Source organism: Dermacentor andersoni, chromosome 5 (genome assembly GCF_023375885.2).
Source record: "Dermacentor andersoni chromosome 5, qqDerAnde1_hic_scaffold, whole genome shotgun sequence".
Lineage (NCBI taxonomy): Eukaryota > Metazoa > Arthropoda > Arachnida > Ixodida > Ixodidae > Dermacentor > Dermacentor andersoni.
In genome coordinates this window covers 91,451,860-91,470,136 of record NC_092818.1, presented here as the reverse complement: position 1 = coordinate 91,470,136, position 18,277 = coordinate 91,451,860, and the positions used below count along the sequence as shown (strand labels likewise).

Below are 18,277 nucleotides of genomic sequence, written 5' to 3'. Positions count from 1 at the left end.
ATATTTTTTTCATGTGTTGCATAAGTAACAGCCTAATTCTCATGCAATGTTTACTTTTATGCGCATTCCGTATGCATTACACTGTTGACAAGCTATGCCGCAATGTATACAGATATTCTGGAGTCGATGCACACTGCAGCTGGATGGTGTCGATGGAGTGATTTCACGTAGGCTAACACCATGTATGATGTTTGCCATGGACAGAGCGGAGATGAGAAGCGTACGCACGGAAAAGTAGGAGACATATAAATACGTACATCAAAGAATTCTGCAGCCCTCGTGTTGTAATAACACATGCTGATTCTGGAGGATACGACAAGGGGTGAAATGACAGTGTTCACCCCCTCATACGAAAGCTTTTCTTTGCATATTCAGTGGCTCGGTAAATCTGATCACTCTTACACGTTGTTCAATTTGGCAGAAGCCTCAAAGCCATTTATTACATTACATTACATTATGGGGTTTTACGTGCCAAAACCACTTTCTGATTATGAGGCACGCCGTAGTGGAGGACTCCGGAAATTTAGACCACCTGGGGTTCTTTAACGTGCACCTAAATATAAGTACACGGGTGTTTTCGCATTTAGCCCCCATCGAAATGCGGCCGCCGTGGCCGGGATTCGATCCCGCGACCTCGTGCTCAGCAGCCTAACACCATAGCCACTGAGCAACCGCGGCGGGTCAAGGCCATTTATGCCTGCCTCCAGAAGGTCCCTGAGACATCTGGTACTTTAGCCGTAACGTTGGGAAGGGCACGATGTCGTACACACTTTTTAATGCAAATAGCATTCTTTGCCTACTTTAGCCATTCTGAATCCCGCCTGTCCATCTCCCTGTCCGTGGTCCGTCCGTCCGTCCGTCCTCCTACGGCGACCCAGTAACACAAATTGCCTACCTGGCTAGCCCACTAGGTATGTGTTCCTGGTCACAATGCTGGAGTGTTCGTTCCATTTTATGTAATTCGTACTTCGTGATCTTACTCTTGTCATGCCGTCGTCATCATGCCTTCTACCCCGACACAGTGGCCCAACTTGTCTAATACCTTGGGCGCCTAGGTACGGGCTCGTGGTCGTGATGCTGTCGTGGTTGCTACATCGCTGTCATTCCAGCTTTGTCATCTAACACTCTTCGTGCCGTCGTCGTCACGTCATTGTCATGCTTTCGTTGTCCCGCGGCCGTAGTTATGCTGTTGTGATCGTTCAGTCATCGTCATTTCAGCTTTGTGATCTGACTCTCGTCACGCCGTCGTTCTAGCGCCATGGTCCTCATACAGTAGTCATGCTGTAGTCATGCATTCGTTGTCACACTGCTATAGTGTTGTCATCGTGGTTGTTAAATTGTTGTTTCAGCTTCGTGATCTGACTCTCGTCATGCTGTCACCATCACACCTTCTACTCCAACCCAGTGGTTTAAGCTGCCTAATAGCTTGGGCAGCTATGTATGTTTTCGGGGTCATTATGGTGTCGTGGTCATTTCAGCTTTGTAGCCTGACTGTCCTCATGCCGCCGCGATCCCGTCATCGTCGTCATGCTGTCGTTTTATTATTGCAGTAATGTCATCCCGTTGTCATGCCGACATTGTCATAGCGCCTTCGTCATACAATTGTCCTCAACCGTTCTTGGTCATTGTATTATAATCATACTGTTGTCACTCATTCGTGATTATGCCGCTATCGTAAAATCGTCGTCGTAATGCTATCATGGTCGTGCCATCATCGTCACGCCATGGTCGTCATACAGATTTAATAAAGCTTTCAGAGTCATTCTCTTGCCATTGTCCTCATACACATATCGTCATCCCAGTGCCCTCGTTTCACTGCCATGCCATCGTCGTTCGTCATATAGTCGCCGTCATGCACTCGCTGTCAAACTGTCGTCAGGTTTATGGCACGGTCGTTCCATTGTCATCATTGTAACTTCGACATCCGGCTCTCGTCATGCCACCGTCGTCACGCCGTCATCATATCACCTACGTCGATCCATAGACGTCATTCCTTGTTCGTCATTCTATTGTAATCATGCTGTCGTCATTCAATCGTGGTCGTGCCGCCGTTGTGACGTCGTGCTCGTCATTCCATCGTGGTCACACAGACGCTATCATACATCCGGTGTATTACGGTCATCGCCATGCCGTCTTGGTCGTGCAATTGTCGTTATTCGTGCCTCTTCATTCGGTTGTCGTCATACCGCCGTCGTCGTGCCATCGTCGTCGTAGGATCATCGTGATCTCATTGCCCTTATGTCGTCATCCTCACGTTGTCATCGTTATACCATCATCGTAATTTAAAAATCGACATGTCATTGACTTCACGCCGTCTTCGTTCTACGAATTTGTCATTCCATCGGTATCATTCATGCTTCATCACCTCATCGTCACTACGTCGGGGTCCTACAGTCGTCATCATGCCTCCATTTTCACGGGCGACTTTAGCAAGCGAGCGCCAAAGTACAACGATATCGGAATATTTTGCACATAGCCGAAGCAACAACAATCTCAGAATTACCACTATATGTGCTAAATAAAGTGGGCTTCAGAAATAAGGTGTGTCGCTACATTGTTCGCTCGCATTACTGTCGACACTCATCAGATCAGTTCTGCCTCAGTTTTATTAACAAGATGTCTGAATAAATTGTTTTCGATTTCTTCTTTGATTCCACTTAAATATATATTTACTTCATTCATTGTTTTATAAAATGTTTACGTTGCTGGCGGGGGAATTTCATTTCTCGCTTTGCAGTCACTTATACCGTGGGTAGGTACCTTGTTTTAAGGGGCCAGCGTCAATATCTATGTGCCATGCGTTTCGGGCAGAAGAAGAAAAAGCTGCAGATTATCCTTCGATGCGGGTCGTGGTGGAATAGCGATAGTGTGCAGAAATATCCACACAATAAAAGTGGACATAGGCGCGAAACCATGTTTCGTAGAACCACGCCGGGTTGACTGGAGCTCTGGCAGGCCGAAGATAACGGACATCTGGTTAGGGTGTGCGTTGGCTTGGTCGGCTTAAAGACATACACATAGGTAAGCGGCTTTCCAATCACTGCGGCCTTCTTAGCTTCTACAGCGTCCAGCAGTAAGCGGAAGATTTCAGGTCATTGCATAAAACTCTCACGAAAAATTTTGGTCCCCGTAGACACGGCATATCCAGGGTGGTTACTTTGACGCTGCATACATGGTCTATGTTCCCTGGCATCACGTGCAACTGTTTAAAGATTGTTTCTGAGGTGGCGGCTGAAAGACGAACGGCCAAACGTGGGAGGCAGTCTGGGTCACGTGTAATTGGCCTCGTTTTATTCATCCAGCAGGAAGAGCATGGCCGCAGCGGCAGCGGAGCCGGCGCCCTTGCCGGCACCCTCGCCAGCTCTCTTGCCTCCGCCGGCACACTCGCCAGCGCCGGAAGACGAGGCGTGCGGTTGGGGTCCTCTACAACCGCGCATCCTACAGCCACTGCGCACGCCACCCTTGGCGCTGGCGGCCTTCTGCTCAACGTCGTTCATCCAGGGCCTGGCGGTGAACGGCTACGTGAACGTGGTGCTGCCCACGCTCGAGAAGCGGTTCCAACTGCGTAGCGTCCAAGCCGGCACCATCGTCAGCATGTACAATGTGGGCTCACTCCTCTGCTCTACGCCCGTCGCCTACTTTGGTGGTTCCAGCCACAAGCCGCGCATCATTGCAGTCGGCACGCTCATTATGGCCAGCGGCTCGCTGCTCTTCGCGCTGCCACACTTCCTGGCGCCCAGCTACCACTCGCACGTCGAGGTGCGAGACACGTGCCCAAACAAGCTGGCAATGCACGCTCTGTGTCCCCAAGGTGGAGAGGGCAGCCTAGCGAGCTACCGCTACCTGTTCATGCTGGGAAACTTTTTGCACGGCTGCGGCGCCTCGCCATTCTACACGCTGGGGGTCGCCTACCTCGACGACAGTGTGCCCCCCAAGACGTCGCCCGTCTACTTGGGCATCTACTTCGCTATGGCTATCATGGGCCCCGCCATGGGTTTCATCTCGGGAGGCTACTTTCTCTCGCTCTACACCGACATCCAAAAGCCGTCAAGTGAGGTCAAGATCAACCGCTTCAGTAAGGTCTGGGTGGGCGCCTGGTGGATAGGCTTCCTCATCGCCGCCTGCATGGCCACAATCGTCGCCATCCCAATCTTTGCCTTCCCCAAGGAGCTGCCCGGTGAGCCTGCGCCTTTTCGTTCGGGCCTTTCGGCAAACGGAAAAATTCCGCCAGAAACGCCATCAAACGATACATGTAGACGTTAATGCGATTAGCACCAAAGTAACGTAGCGACACACCATGTTGCTCCAGCAGAGACGAGTTAGGTATGAGACATGCATGCAGCTGGGTTCCTCCTTCGCGCTTCCCACTGGACACTCTGCTGCACGTGGTGGCGCCACTGTGAAGTCCGCGATTATGTCCATTCCATATTATATATATATATATATATATATATATATATATATATATATATTCAGACAAGATTCTCTGAGTATATATGACGTTGATTTGAGTCCGCCGATCACGTGATAATTTTTTAAATTATTTATATATAATTTAAGAGCAGCAGGTTGACTGAGAAGCACATTCCAAGCAGCACGGCACATACCCAGTGTCCCAAGCTGGTGTCGCAGACGTTCATTGAAGAGTCTACTTAGCTAGGTATAATCTAACACTGGAACAATGGTAGGCACAACTGGCCAGCTCAGACCCGAAGGTGCAGAAGGCTCTTCTGGCTCACATTCGGCTGGCGGCAGAAGCCAGTGGAGCCCTGGACTTGGGGCCCCACCTGTCAAGTTCCTAACCCCCTATACCCCCTTTCCCCAATTCAATAATATTATTCTCTCTCATTGAAGGGCGGCACATACTTGGTGGCGCATACCCAGTAACCAAATTTAGCGTGAAAGCGGTTCATTGAAGAGTGGCACATAGCCAATGACACATACCCAGTGGCTCAAGTTGGCCAGACGGTTGGCTTCGAACCCTGTTTCTTCAGCCCAGCAGCCCAATGCTGTATCCATTAGAACAAAGGCTAGCCAGTGACCCTAGTTCACTGCAGAATCCCTTAGATAGAAAGATGAAAAGGCGTGAAGTTCCCAAAGAACGCTAATGACAATATTATCTTACATTCTTCAAATGACGCGTGCCATTGTCATCAAAGGGCAACGGTCCTATTTTTTTTATGCGTGTAGCATTCATAGGCTACTTCACATACTTTTCAGTACGTTTTATTATGGTGGGCATCCTTAAAAAATATTGCATGATGGCGTTTTACGTGCCCAAACCACTTTCTGATTATGAGGCACGCCTTAGTGGAGGACTCCGGAAATTTCGACCACCTGGGGTTCTTTAACCTAAATCTAAGTACACCGGTTTTTTCGCATTTCGCCCCCATTGAAAAGCGACCACCGTGGCCGGGATTCGATCACGCGACCTCATACTTAGCAGCCCAACACCATAGCCACTGAGCAACCACGGCGGGTGTCAGCATTCTTTGTAAACTTCACTCACTTTCTGGGGTCTAATTTCCTATCTAACCATTTCCCCGCCAACTAGGGTCACTGATAGTACATGCACTAATGGGTACAGTGCTCAGCGATTAAAATGCGATACTCGGACTGCGTGGAGGCTGCCACTTCTTGCGATACCGATGAGCTCTGGGTGATTGCTGAGGCACTGAATGCATGTCACAATGCTTCACAAACACACTCGCTTCACAAGCACACTCGATGCGAAAAAAATTTGCGGGAACCTGCCTCACGATGACTGTGAACGGTAATGCGTATAGCATTGAATCAATATAGCAACACCGCGTATTGCAACGGTTGAAACGAGTTATGTGTAGGCATGTTCTGCAGCGCTATTCTTCTTTCGCGCTTCTCGAAGAACAATGGGCGCCACCTATCGCCGCCACCCTGAAGCTTGCGTGTGGCCTCCCAAATGCATGGCGCGCCGGTGCGTGCGAAAGCTGAGAAATGCGTCGTGCGGCAACCGGGTTCCTCCCTCGCTCTTCTTTCTAGAAACGATGCGCCCTCTAGTGGCACTGCCGGGAAGTTCATCTGTGGCCTCCGAGACAAGAACCGTCGCGCGCCGGTTCCTGAGAACACTAAGAATTGTTCCTTCGCTTGCCACACAAGCAGTGGTACATACTCAGTGACCCAAGTTGGTGAGAAGTCCATTGAAGAGCGGCACGTATACGCAGTGCATCCAAGGCGCCGTTCGCTAAAGCGTCGGCGGGAAAGGCGTTCATTGAAAAACTGTAGATACTTAGTGCACTTGTGGCGCATCCCGCTATTGCGTCGGATTGGTGTGTTTGAGGAGCTCTTGTGACGTGGGTTCCGTTTCCGCTCAGCAGCGGAGTAATTTAAGGGATCTTCTTTTGGTCATTGCAGAGCGGCACATTTCCAGTAGAACATGCTTAGTTAACCAAGTTGGCACCAAAGACGTGCATTGAAGAGCGGCACAGGCCGAGTGGCACATGCCCAGTACTCCAAATCGGTGTAAAAGAGCTTTTGCGAACAGCGGTACCTATAGGTACCGCTGTAGATGCAGGACTGGGTATACCCAGTTCTGCATCTAGAGTAACCCATTATGGTGTAAAAGAGCGGCATACATGTAACCACTGCCGCGTACTCAGTGACCCCAAGTTCGTCCGATGGCTACTTCCGTACCCTTTCCATCAGCACAGCAGCCCGATGCGCTTTCATTCGACCACGGATTACCCAGGGGCTCAAGTAGGCGGGAAAAAAGCGTGTAAACATACATAAATAGCTGGCCCCCAGAGAATGCGTGAAATACCCTAAGAATGTTAACGCACTGAAATGCATCAGGCCGGCGTACCTAGCGCTCACAGCAGGTGCAAGAAGTGCAAGGTAGCCACGCGCTTCAAGGGTCGACTTTAATAGCTGAGCACTGTGGAGCTTGGCTGCTGTGCTGAAGGAACAGAGCTGTTACACACTGGCTATGTGTTGCTCTTCAATGTATCTCTTTCACGATAACTTCAGTTACTGTGTGTGTGTGCGACTTGGCATGGAACAGTCTTGATAAACCTTTTTTACGCTAACTAGGATCACTTTGCATGTACCACTGCGTACGTGTCGCTCTTCAATTACCAAAAAAAAATTTATATGCTCTGAAAATTCATGTTTTATTATGTATTTAAGCACGAGCCACGGGTGGACTTCTTGGCGGCGCCGCTAGATGCTGTAGACTGTTCAAGGGGAGGCGTGACAGATGGACCCGGCGGCACACAGGCCTCATACATAACGGTTCTTGGTGGCGACATTTTTCTTGTGTCGCTACATTGTTTCAATGATCAACACGTTGATGTCGATAGTGAGAGTTTGATGCGTTCAGCCGGAGTTTTTATGTTTGTTTCTATGTCCCTGTGGGTACTCCCGCCGATTTGGGTCACAGGGTAGTCCATGGTTTCATGCGTAGCGCATTGCATTGCTGCGCTGAGAGAATGTGTTCGAAAGGAACCATCGCACCAACTTGGTTCCCTGGGCACGTGTCACTGAATTTGTGCCGCATTTATATGAACCGTTCTGACGTCAACTTGAGTAGCCAGGTATGCGCCGCTCTGCAAGAACTTTCACGCCCGCTTTGTTAACTGGGTATTTGCGATTTAGAGGATCTTTTCTGAATATATATTCAAACAAGCACCACGCGTGGGCTTGGTTGCGGCGCAGCTAAAATTGTCGCAGCGTGTACAGACGGAAGCTTGGAGAGGATGCCGGGCGCACACACGCCTCGTACATTAGCCGTTTCGGTGGTGGCAATGAGCTGTGTCTCTACATTGCTTCGGTGCTAATCGTATTAACGTCGACATTCCTCGTGAAACGACTTCTGCCAAGAATTTTTCTAATATTGTTCGATGCAAAACGGTGGCATGTTCTTGGAAAATTGCTCGTGCATTGAAGAGTTATGCCAAAAAATAAGTATTTGCGACCCCATCTTTGTTCACTACGATTTCGGCTGTAGGATATAAGGCCATCGTGAAAAACAAACACACGGCATTCAACGCAATGTTATCATGAGGCAAAAGCAACAAAATTATGCAGCGGCCGCACATGCCGCTAGATAGAGGCCTTTTGAGGCGGCCAAATAGACATTGCAAGTCACACTTACGTTGAAAAAGCAATACATTTTATACGTGATTTCAAGTTCCCTGCCAGGGTGGAATGTAGTTGCCACCATTTTATAGAGTGCGGTAGCTCAGCATGTCTCGCGCAGTCTTAACCTCGACTATCGGTACCGCACTTTGTTCCCATCAGGCCAACTAGCGGCGATTTCTTTACGTACTGTTCACCCACAGATCACACAATTATAATTGTTAAATGTTATATACAGATTTAATGCACCACGTAGCAAAAGATGGACAGCTTCATGGGAACTTGAGAGAAACGTGTGTGGACCCTATAACAATGAAAGTGACTTCCCGTGTCCCATTGCCGCCAACGGTGTACCGGCATTTTCTTTGGCAGACTGTATGTTTAGGAGTAACTGAAATACGAAGGGCCCCAATTCCAAGTGGAACGCAGAAAAGCGGAAGTTTCATTGCAGCATCAGGTCCTTGTTTTCTTTTAACCAAGACCCGTTAGCTTTGAGATTAAAATTAAGATGACCTTTTACTTTTATGCGTTAGTCTAAATCTACTTTGCCGCTTCATTTTACTCAAAACTTTAAGTGGAATACGAGGGGTGCGGTAAGTCTGGCGTGTGACAACGGTGCAGGTTTGTCGTCGACCAGATAAAAGAAATTGCCATTGTTAGCCAACTCTGCTCTAGTGGTTGCAGCTAGTTCCACGGCAGAGTTAAGTTGTAGATAAGCGTGCTCCTGAATTCTAGCTGCAAACATTGCCGACATTTTCGTACGGAGGTTTCTGGACGCATCATAAAAAGTAGTCCGTAACGAACGTAAGACGATCATACTCAGTGCCCTGCAGCTTTTGTTGCGCCCTCCCCGTCAGCCCAGTACTGGCATAGAAAAAAGCGCTGTACTACCTGTAGGCACCCGAAAATGTCGCAATCTGTTTCTCAGTTGTTCATCGTTTGCACTCAATCATTCTGATCACAGGGTCACGAGAAATTCGCGCTTTGAAAAAGCCGGAAATGGACGTGCTCGCAGCGACCAGAATGCGCATAGAAAAGCCAGTCAAGTTCATCCCCATGGTCTTGGTGTTGCTCTCGAATCGCACCTACATTCTCCTCACCCTCGCTGGAACGGTTGAGAGTGAGTAGAGAGACTCGCATCATGAGGCAATGAGCATTCGCATACACAAGCATGAGGCACACGAATTGACACCGCTGACTGCCTCATTTTCTCAGCCCTGATGGCATCCGGGATCTCGGCGTTCATCACCAAGATACTCGAGTCCCAGTTTGGCTTGACGTCATCCGCATCGGCTACCCTTTTAGGTATGTATAAAAGTTACCGAATTCATCGAACACATAGAGAGATAGTAAAAAAGAACATAGTAAATGATAGGCAGGGAGGTTACCCACGACTGAGCAATATTGGCTACCGTAAAATCTCTGGAAAGGAAAAAGGGGAGAAAAATATTAAAATGAGAAAGTCAGGAGTTTGACGTGGAGCAGAGGCGTCGACACACTGAAATTCTGAGCGCTGTGCCGCAGACATTCTTTCAGTCCAGTCGCCTTTAGAAATCGTAGTAGCGCTGCGGCCTTCTGCAGCTTTGAAATGCTAGATTATGGTCCCAAGATCTTTTCTACTGAGAAAAGAATTTTGACTAGCCATGTTCTATGTTCTTTGTATGTTCAAAGGACGGGCCGTAGCACAGAAGATATTCTGTCTACAATTTCTTCGCAACCACAGGCATTGCAATCAAGTAGACGAATGTAACCTTAAGCACTAGCTGAGTAGACCACGTGGTATACCAAGTTCAAAGATTGCAGTTTTCTTTAGTCTAAAGTGTCGGCATGTACAGCGTGCGTTCGGTATGGATGTTTTACAACGACAGTTAATGTGAGCTGGAAAGTGAACCTGCCTCGTTTGTCTGTCTGTCCATCTCGGTACGCATAAGACAAGGCTGTCATATTAGTAACACGTAAGCGTCAGGCCTCCTACTACATGGATCTCGCTGCAGAGTGAAGAAAAAAATTGCCCACAACCACCGCTGCATTGCTACAATGCAGCCAACCCGTAAAAAAGTGTAGCTGCCCTTGTTTAGTGATTGCGTCCTTTACGGGTGGCCGAGTCTCTACTCAAACTAGAAATGCATAACGCCAGAAATGTACACTATGGATCTACGCTTGCGTCGCGGGAACACCATGTAGGATTAGCGGAATATCATCAGAAACAGGAAACAAAAGGTGGCATAATTTAAAGGCAGTCATTCCTGAGTTGTTGTGGCTTTACAGGACGTATAGTTTTCCACCAATGCGGCAGCAGCGTGTGCCGCATTCTTTAGCGCATCCGGATTACTTACTATGCGACAGCGTTTACATGTAGCCCACCCATCCTCGTCCGAAGCAAGCCGAAACTTGTTTCCGGCGATTTACATTCCGACGGTGAGTGAAGCGGGAAAAAAAGGCCTCTGTTTGAGTTCTCTCTCCCAGAACGCGTCACGCGAGTGTTTACATGCACCACGCCATGCTGGTTACCCCGACTCTAACTACCCTCTCCAGCTTCAAAGTGTTGTTTTCACTGGCTTTACTCAACGAAAAATAACCGAAAACATGGACGTTTCGCCACCTATGCGGGTGGCATCGTGGCATTCGTTCGTTTTTCGTTGAGTAAAGCCAGTGAAAAGAACACTTTGAAGCATGAGTTCCCCTGGCTTTTGGAACATTTTCTCGCTTACCCGCTCCAGTCGAACGACAAAAACAAGAATCTGATAATGAGGCGCGCCGTAGTGCAGGGCCCCGGAACAATTTTGACCGCATGTGCTTCTTTAAGGAGTACCTAAATCTAAGTAGCTGACTGTTCTTTTTTCTTCAGTTTTTTTGTTTTTTTGCGTTTGGACCGATAGAAATGTGGCAGCCGCAGCCACAATCGAACACTTGGCATTGCTTTCGGCAGCGAAACGCCCCAGCCGCCAGGCCATATCGGCGAATGAAAATGTAATTGTCCGTCGAAATTGTGACCTTGCTGCTGGCATCCAATATGCGCCATCCCATCTTGTTGAAATCTGTGGAAAAGGGAGGAAAGTATGCCTCGGGCATTTTGCGTTTCATTAGAACACCAACGCTTGCATGCTCCCTGCGATACTTTGATCACCCAACGTACGTGCTGCCGTCGGACGGGCAATTCAGACACACTTTATACATGCAGTCACTCTACCCCAGAGAAAAAGTCACTCTACCCCAGAGAAAAATGTGCATTAAACCATGGGAGGTCCTCCCTACGGAACGCGTCCTTACAGTGGGAACAACTAACAGAAAAAGGAGCCTGAGGGTGCTTGTATTGCAAAAAAAAAAATTATTATTGATTACCAGTACATTCATTTCACGAGGTGGAATACACTTTACCTGTTTGAATGAGGAATGGATGGGTGTAAGTCTGTCGATCCATGCGGGTTACGTACATTGAACTAATGCACGTATTTCTGTTTGAAGTGCGACCAACGTGATCGTCGTGTAGGGCTGTTTACTTAAATCGGAATGAAATTCAGCGAGTAAAGGGCAAACGATTACCCGCGTGCGTTGCTCGGCATGACGGGATGCAGGTAGTGGCCGTTGGTTCTAAGGCGAAGATTTCGCTGCTAACACGCTCGGCTTTTGTTGAGTGTTGCTGCTGCAGCGGTGCTTCTGCCGAATAAGTCTTACACAGAAAAGAAAATAATTAACGCGTCCCGTTTTCGGAACAAGACTTTGTTCCCCCGCACAACCGGCCGATGCTCTAATCATGTTATATTCACCGAAGGTCTATCCCAGTGGTGATCAATATTTCCTTCCTTGCGACAACAAATCCACTGCTGTATATGCGTGTAAATGTCATACTCTTATCATACAACGTAATCCTCCGCCGCCCTCAATTGCATTTTCTTTCCCTTCGCAATCATTTCGGTAAACTAATAACACACCGATTATCTCGTTTGTGCGTTACATAAACTACATTTCCCCACTTTTCTCTCTTAATCTCAACTAAAATTTGAGAAAAGCACGTTTACTTTCTAACCGATATTGCTCCCCTCACTGTCGTCTAGCGCTATGACGCGCACATACAGGTAAACTAAGTAGTTTCGTTCGAAAGGCGAATCATTGGTACATATAGCAAGGTATTATACATAAACACGAAGTAAGGCGTGTAGTTTTAGTTTTCCAAGTAAATTAACACGCATGCTGTCACGCACGTACTCGCAAACATGAACAGATCTCACTCGATCACCGCAAGCACACGCTGGCACAACGGTGGCGTGATGAAGAGCGAATACGAAGGGGAGAGAGCGCTTATGCTGCCTCTCGCTTCAACGCGTCCCGGAAACTTGAGATTGCCCGACCTCCAGCACAAGACACGCGAAAAGACAACAAACATGCCACCCCACCAGCCAACTCGGCTCGCCTACTTTTGCACCCACCGGAAGTTACCCATAAGATAGGGCACGAAGGGAGTACGCGCTCAACCGCGCGGACAGCCACTTGCAAATATGGCCGGGCAACCATAGGAGACAAGCTTACCCGCTCTCCTTCCCCTGCCCCGCCTTGTACGTGCTTTATCACGTGACCTTAAACATTCGCGTGCATCAAGCCGCCATCCATATCGCGTTCTCGCAGAGCCGCAGCATGCGGCGTGCGGGGTGCCTTAGGATCTTATCGCACTTGAATTTCATGCGGAACCTCACGCCGACGATGGGAATTCGCCAACTGTTCACTTCATTGGTACCGCAATAGCAACACTGCTGTAATACTTTGTAAATTACTATCACAATAATGAAACGCCCGCACCATGCAGTAGTTCGGTGGTCACGCAGGACTGATCGCCATACCGAGCGCATGTGGAGGCACCCTGCTGGGCGGCTACATCATCGACAAGCTGGACCTAGTGTGCGCCAACATCATCCGCATGTGCGTCATGGCCAGCATGTTCACCTGGTGCGTGATGGGTTTCGTCCTGTTCCACTGCCCGAATGCGCCGTATGCCGGAGTGAGCTTCACGTGAGTAGAGCGCGTAAGTACGCCTCCACACGTGGCGGTGGCGAAGCTCCTGTGCAGCATTAAACATGCGCGCACATTTTATTATCGCCGCGCTTTACGCAGTAAGATTGAGAGTAAACTGATGCGCTCACTTTTGCTAGTTAGCCGATCAAGAAATTCAGTAATCACGGGAGCGAAAAAAATTATCAGAAGCCTAGAATCATCATCGGTAAAAGAGAAACGAGTTTACTGATATTTGTTGTGTCTGTGATGGCAAAAATAACGAGTCGGAATGAAATTAGAGGAAACAAGAGAACTTACTCACAGGAATAATAAAACGGGCTGTGTCCGTTCTTTGTTCAAGACAGTTAAAATGGCAGAGGGTATATCGAACCTTCAAGCACCAAGTAAAGAAAAAGATGGTAGCGCCACATTGGAGTTGCACAGTTGCCTGAAAAATGTTTCTGTAGGGGTGGCTTTGCTCAATGATGCTCATGGCGAACCAAGCGGTGGTAATACCGTGTCTGTTTCCAGCAAAGGATACCACTTCAGCCCAAACGCGACGTGCAACGCGCAGTGCAAGTGCACTGAACTGCTGTACAGTCCTATCTGTGGCGTGGACAACGTCACCTACTTCTCGCCATGCTTCGCGGGCTGCCGGCAGGAGATGATCGTGGAAGGCACAGTGGTGAGTGTTCTACAACGCACCCCAAAAAAAGGGCCACCTGAAACACTTATCTTGTTGGCTCGCCGGTCAGATACTCACCCACAACTTCGCAATGTACATGAACGAAACAATATGTAGCACCCTGTATACTGCACAAAGATGTAGTTTGAGTTGGGCGCTGGTATGGATTTTCTGCGCCTGGCGTCACAGGTTATTTTGAAGGGAGGGCACAAGAGCGATGCAATGCTTCAGCCGCCATAAAGGGGTAAGTAGTACGCAGACACTTTGTTTTGACATGGAGCTGCTTTCTGTCAGTCAGAAAGAAAAAAGAGAAATTTACGAAGAACACATCCCAGTTGTTATCAAAGAATACGTTTGGCATGCTTTGGAAGGAGGTGACAATATGTTGCACCATATGTCATGGGCGGCACTCATCTTACCACCATGTCTTACCGTGTGCGGAAGCGAACCGGTATTTTGAGCGCTGCATCCTCCAGGACCAGTTTGGATACCCGTGCAGCGTCTGCGGCTTCTCATCACAGACGCTTGCGGTTGGAGGCGGAGCATTTTAAACGACCGCGCCTGCTCCTTCGACAAAATGCGCAACGTCTTTAAGATAGAGTCTCAATGCGCTAGCTTAAATGTTACCACGGGCACCAGTACCGGCGGTGGTGCGGTGGCACGATGCGCATGGTGCGGTGGTACCGTACCACCATGTTGCTTTTACCGCTATGTTACACTGCACTATCCTCTGGACGGACTTACGAAAACTTTTAGACAACCACCAGAAGTCTTGGTTATTTCCCAAAGAATGCTAAACGCATTAAAATGCAATCGCATGCTAAAGCATGCGAGCTGGATCGCATTCTCATTGCTCAGCGCATCCTGACTAGACAGTCCTTGCCAGTGGATTCACTTTCACATACTAACCATAGAACATGATTACCAAAAGCGCGATGCACTTGTGCTTTTGTTGGCTGCAAACATGAGGATATTGATGTAAATATTCTACATCGAGTGCTAAAAGACGCCGACGTCCGGCAGGTGTACAGTGGGAGTAGATCGGCTCTCACGTGAAGTGCTCATTAGTGACTAGAAAATGCACGAAAATGGGACGATATTTCAAACGCGAGACGTTTGCCTGCATTATCTCTCGCCGATGCAAGCAAGCTAGGTAGACTATGCTCGAATATTCAAAGGAGCGCACAAGGCACAGCATGCCGCAGCATAAACACATAATGACTGAAACATGTGTGACTCGATCTAATGAGTGTACTTGTAGAGAAGCCTACAAAACCTCGGTGTCGTGCGGTAGATGGTGCACAAGAAAGACCAGATGCTAAATGCGCCTTCATCTGCGCTGTCTCAAAGGGTTGCACCACTCCTATTGATCGTGCGACTGGCGTGACTCCGGCGGAAATCCACTGCTAACAAGCACTGCTGTACTAACGAAGCTCAATGGTGACCGCACTAACGATCCTAATGAGGCCGCTAAATATGAAAGCGCAGATGTCATTTTGCGTTTAGCAAGTCTCAAAGCCTTTTTGTGAGTTTCATTTTGCTTTTGGACAGGACCTAAAAATAGGATAATTATGACTGCCTTTGGGAAAGGTTGCGCTGACTACTGAGTTGTACTTCAAAGCCTCATCCATGTTGCTGGTGTGCTTGTTATGTGTAGTTATTTGATTTCTTTATTTTGTTACCGCACTCATGTATCTTGTGAAATGTTAGAATCTCTCGCTGGTTGTAATAAACGTCTAAATGATAGACATCTCTTGCACCATCAATTTTCTTCTTTTTTTCTCCGCGTTTTACCTATGCGGCAGGAATTACAAAAAGAAAGTTGCCTGCAGATCGAAAGCACATGTTGGAACTTATGTGAAGCGACACTTGATGATGTGTATCAATTACTAACGGCAGCGCCATACAATTGTGTTTACTTCCATACAATGCAACGTGAAACTACACCAGTGCTCACGTATATCCATCCCAAAGGTCGCCACAATAATCTCGTGCAATTTTTAAACGTTTACTCACGGCTCCCTAAGAAGATGTGCCGAAGTGCAAACCACAACTGAAGCAGATGCATCGTTCACGCAGTGAAGTCACGCGGGTGGAGGCAATGCCTAATGCCTGTCGAGATAAAAATTGGTGACGACAGCTGTATGCAAAGAAAAAAAAAATAGGACCCTCAACTATAGCTACATTGAATGATAATTCTACTTATTCTGTCACGGCAACATCTATCCCTTCGGTGGACCGGCCAAGAACGGGTACACATAATAAGTACAGGTTTTATGAAGAAATGAACCTCCTTATTACGCAGAACAGAAGCGCGCTTGCATGTGCTAATTTGTCGGTCAGCATACAAGTGTTTACGAGAACGTTTTACTCGTAGTACTTGCATTCGGCGCACATTCAACCCTTCTATATATATACCCTATGCATATCCACAAATATGTCAGCCGAGATGCCGACCGACTTCACGGCAGCAGTCCCAGCGCAGTCCCAGTGCGGTCTGAGATAGCAGCAGTCCCAGCGCCAGCCAAGCCGAACCCGAGAGTGTGGTGAAAGCAAGCTTCGCCTTAAACTAACGTTGCAGTCGTTTCACTCCGAAGCAATCGTAGGGAAGTGCACGTGGGCCTAGTTTGTGCAGCAAGGTAAAGATATGAAAAAAGCTGCTAGGCTACGTTCTCCAGTGATTATATTTCTACCCGTATTTCCCAATTAAGGCGGAAAGTGACATTGTAGAATGAATAATAATGACATTTCGAGGTTTTGTGCTTCCTTGTACGTAGATCACATTAAAAGAAACCGTTTTTTTTTTATGTTCCCGAAAATGGGCTTCAGGACTGAAAGCTTCATTCTTGTAAACAGAGAGGGCTGACGTGACTGCATAATGATAATAAATAACATCGCCAGAGCTTCAGAGTGAGGAAAGATGTTATGACAAGCTGTGAACTTGCACATAAAGGGTGTGCACCAGAGAAAAAGAAAACGCTTGTGAATAAAGAAGGCAACTACTTCTTCTTAAACTTAAAGGCACGGAACAGTAGGGCATTGGTGCCGTCGGTTCTACTTTTGGATGCACGATCACATTGCAGGACTGTTTGAAGGCATCTGACAAACCCCTAACGAAATAATCAAGAGAAACATAACTTGACTTGTAACATGAAGTTACCCTTATAAAACGTAAAAGAAAAGCCACGGTTACTCTGAGACATCTTGGTAAGCCAAAAAGCACGCTATAACGAAATACGGGCGGCGACGCCACCTTCAACTGCGCACACCCGCTCACCGCGACGTCACAAATTCGGATACCGCCAGCTTGGGCCTAGGTACTGTTCTTGTCGGTAAAAACAGGGTGTGATTAGCCAAGAACGCTGGCTTGGTGCTTCGGGCGCATCATCACTGCCTCCCTGGAGAGTAGAGCTCGCGCTCTCAGTGCCTGACCGTCAATATACGAGTTCCAAGGACGGAACTTAGAAGTCACTGAGAACGTCTCTTTAGCCGAAACAGCGAAAATGGATTAAAAAAAAGGAGGGATAAAAATTTTTTGACGCCTTTGACATCACAACGACATATTCAAGCTGGGGTATCGGCGCGAAATTAGGAACGCATTAAAAATTTTACCTTCTTATCGTTTTTGGATACTCAACCCACATCACAGGGAAGTCAATAAAGATAACGCTTTGAGTCACCACTTTATCGAGTCTAAAGAAATTCAGTGTTTCGCCTTAGCCTCCACCTAATGCTGTTCGTCGAGCCTGAGCATCTCTTTCCCGAAAGGCCAAGTGTGGAGCACACGGGTGATCGCGCGCTTGCAGCTGTACTCGGACTGCGCCTGCATCAACGCGAAGGAGCAGCGCGCCGGGGTGTCGGTGCCGGTGCAGGCCGAACTGACCCGCTGCCAGACCTCGTGCGACTTGCTGCCCTTTTTCTCGGTCGGCCTGTTCCTGGTGCTGTTCGGCACGTTCCTCAACAGCGCGCCCGGCCTGAGCGCCAGCATCCGGGTGGTCGGAGACGCGGCCAAGCCGCTCGCCCTCGGCCTGCAGTGGGTCTCGGTGCGGCTGTTCGGCACCATCATGGCACCCATCCTGTTCGGCATGATCATCGACCGCAGCTGCCTGACGTGGCAGACCCTGTGCGGCGAGCAGCGCGGCGCGTGCAGCATCTACGAGAACAGCAGCATGAGCTACAACCTGTTCGGCGCGCTCATATTCGTCAAGACGCTGTCGGTGCTGTTATTTTTCAGCGCCTGGGTCACGTACCATCCGGCCAGCAACTTCGACCTCCAATAAACCGGCCGGCCCGGAGTCCCTAAGCTGTCTCGGCACGGCATCGCGTGCAACAAAGCCACCCTGAAAAGGCGGTGCTTTTTCGGCGAGTGGGTGACCGAGACTCGACCGGACGAAGATGAAGGTGCTGGACAGAAATAAACATCCGTCATTGAAAACACCGCGAAAAATATTTATTTGGTCGCTTTAAAAGGGCAACCGATCGCGATGAAATTTC

At 48.4% G+C, this 18,277-nt stretch overlaps 1 protein-coding gene and 1 long non-coding RNA gene across 2 annotated transcripts in view; one reads left to right on the top strand and one right to left on the bottom strand.

Moving 5' to 3' along the window:
* The window catches only part of LOC140218360 (uncharacterized), a 267,463-nt gene that overhangs the window by 7,243 nt on the left and 241,943 nt on the right, over positions 1-18,277 (bottom strand). The gene's annotated exons all lie outside the window — the stretch shown is intronic.
* LOC126532005 (solute carrier organic anion transporter family member 4A1-like) lies at positions 2,823-18,063 on the top strand. The gene is made up of 7 exons (XM_050179708.3): positions 2,823-3,021; positions 3,303-4,177; positions 9,077-9,232; positions 9,328-9,417; positions 12,933-13,116; positions 13,630-13,783; positions 17,590-18,063. The coding sequence occupies exons 2-7, from the start codon at positions 3,313-3,315 to the stop codon at positions 18,061-18,063; spliced, it is 1,923 nt and encodes a 640-aa protein (XP_050035665.1). The 5' UTR covers positions 2,823-3,021; positions 3,303-3,312.

Excerpts from the sequence above, each read along its gene's own strand:
- LOC126532005 (XM_050179708.3), top strand. The coding sequence starts at position 3,313 with ATGGCCGCAGCGGCAGCGGAGCCGGCGCCCTTGCCGGCACCCTCGCCA. Across the intron at positions 4,178-9,076 it reads CTTCCCCAAGGAGCTGCCCG|GGTCACGAGAAATTCGCGCT; the intron begins GTGAGCCTGCGC and ends TTCTGATCACAG. Across the intron at positions 13,784-17,589 it reads TGATCGTGGAAGGCACAGTG|CTGTACTCGGACTGCGCCTG; the intron begins GTGAGTGTTCTA and ends GCGCGCTTGCAG.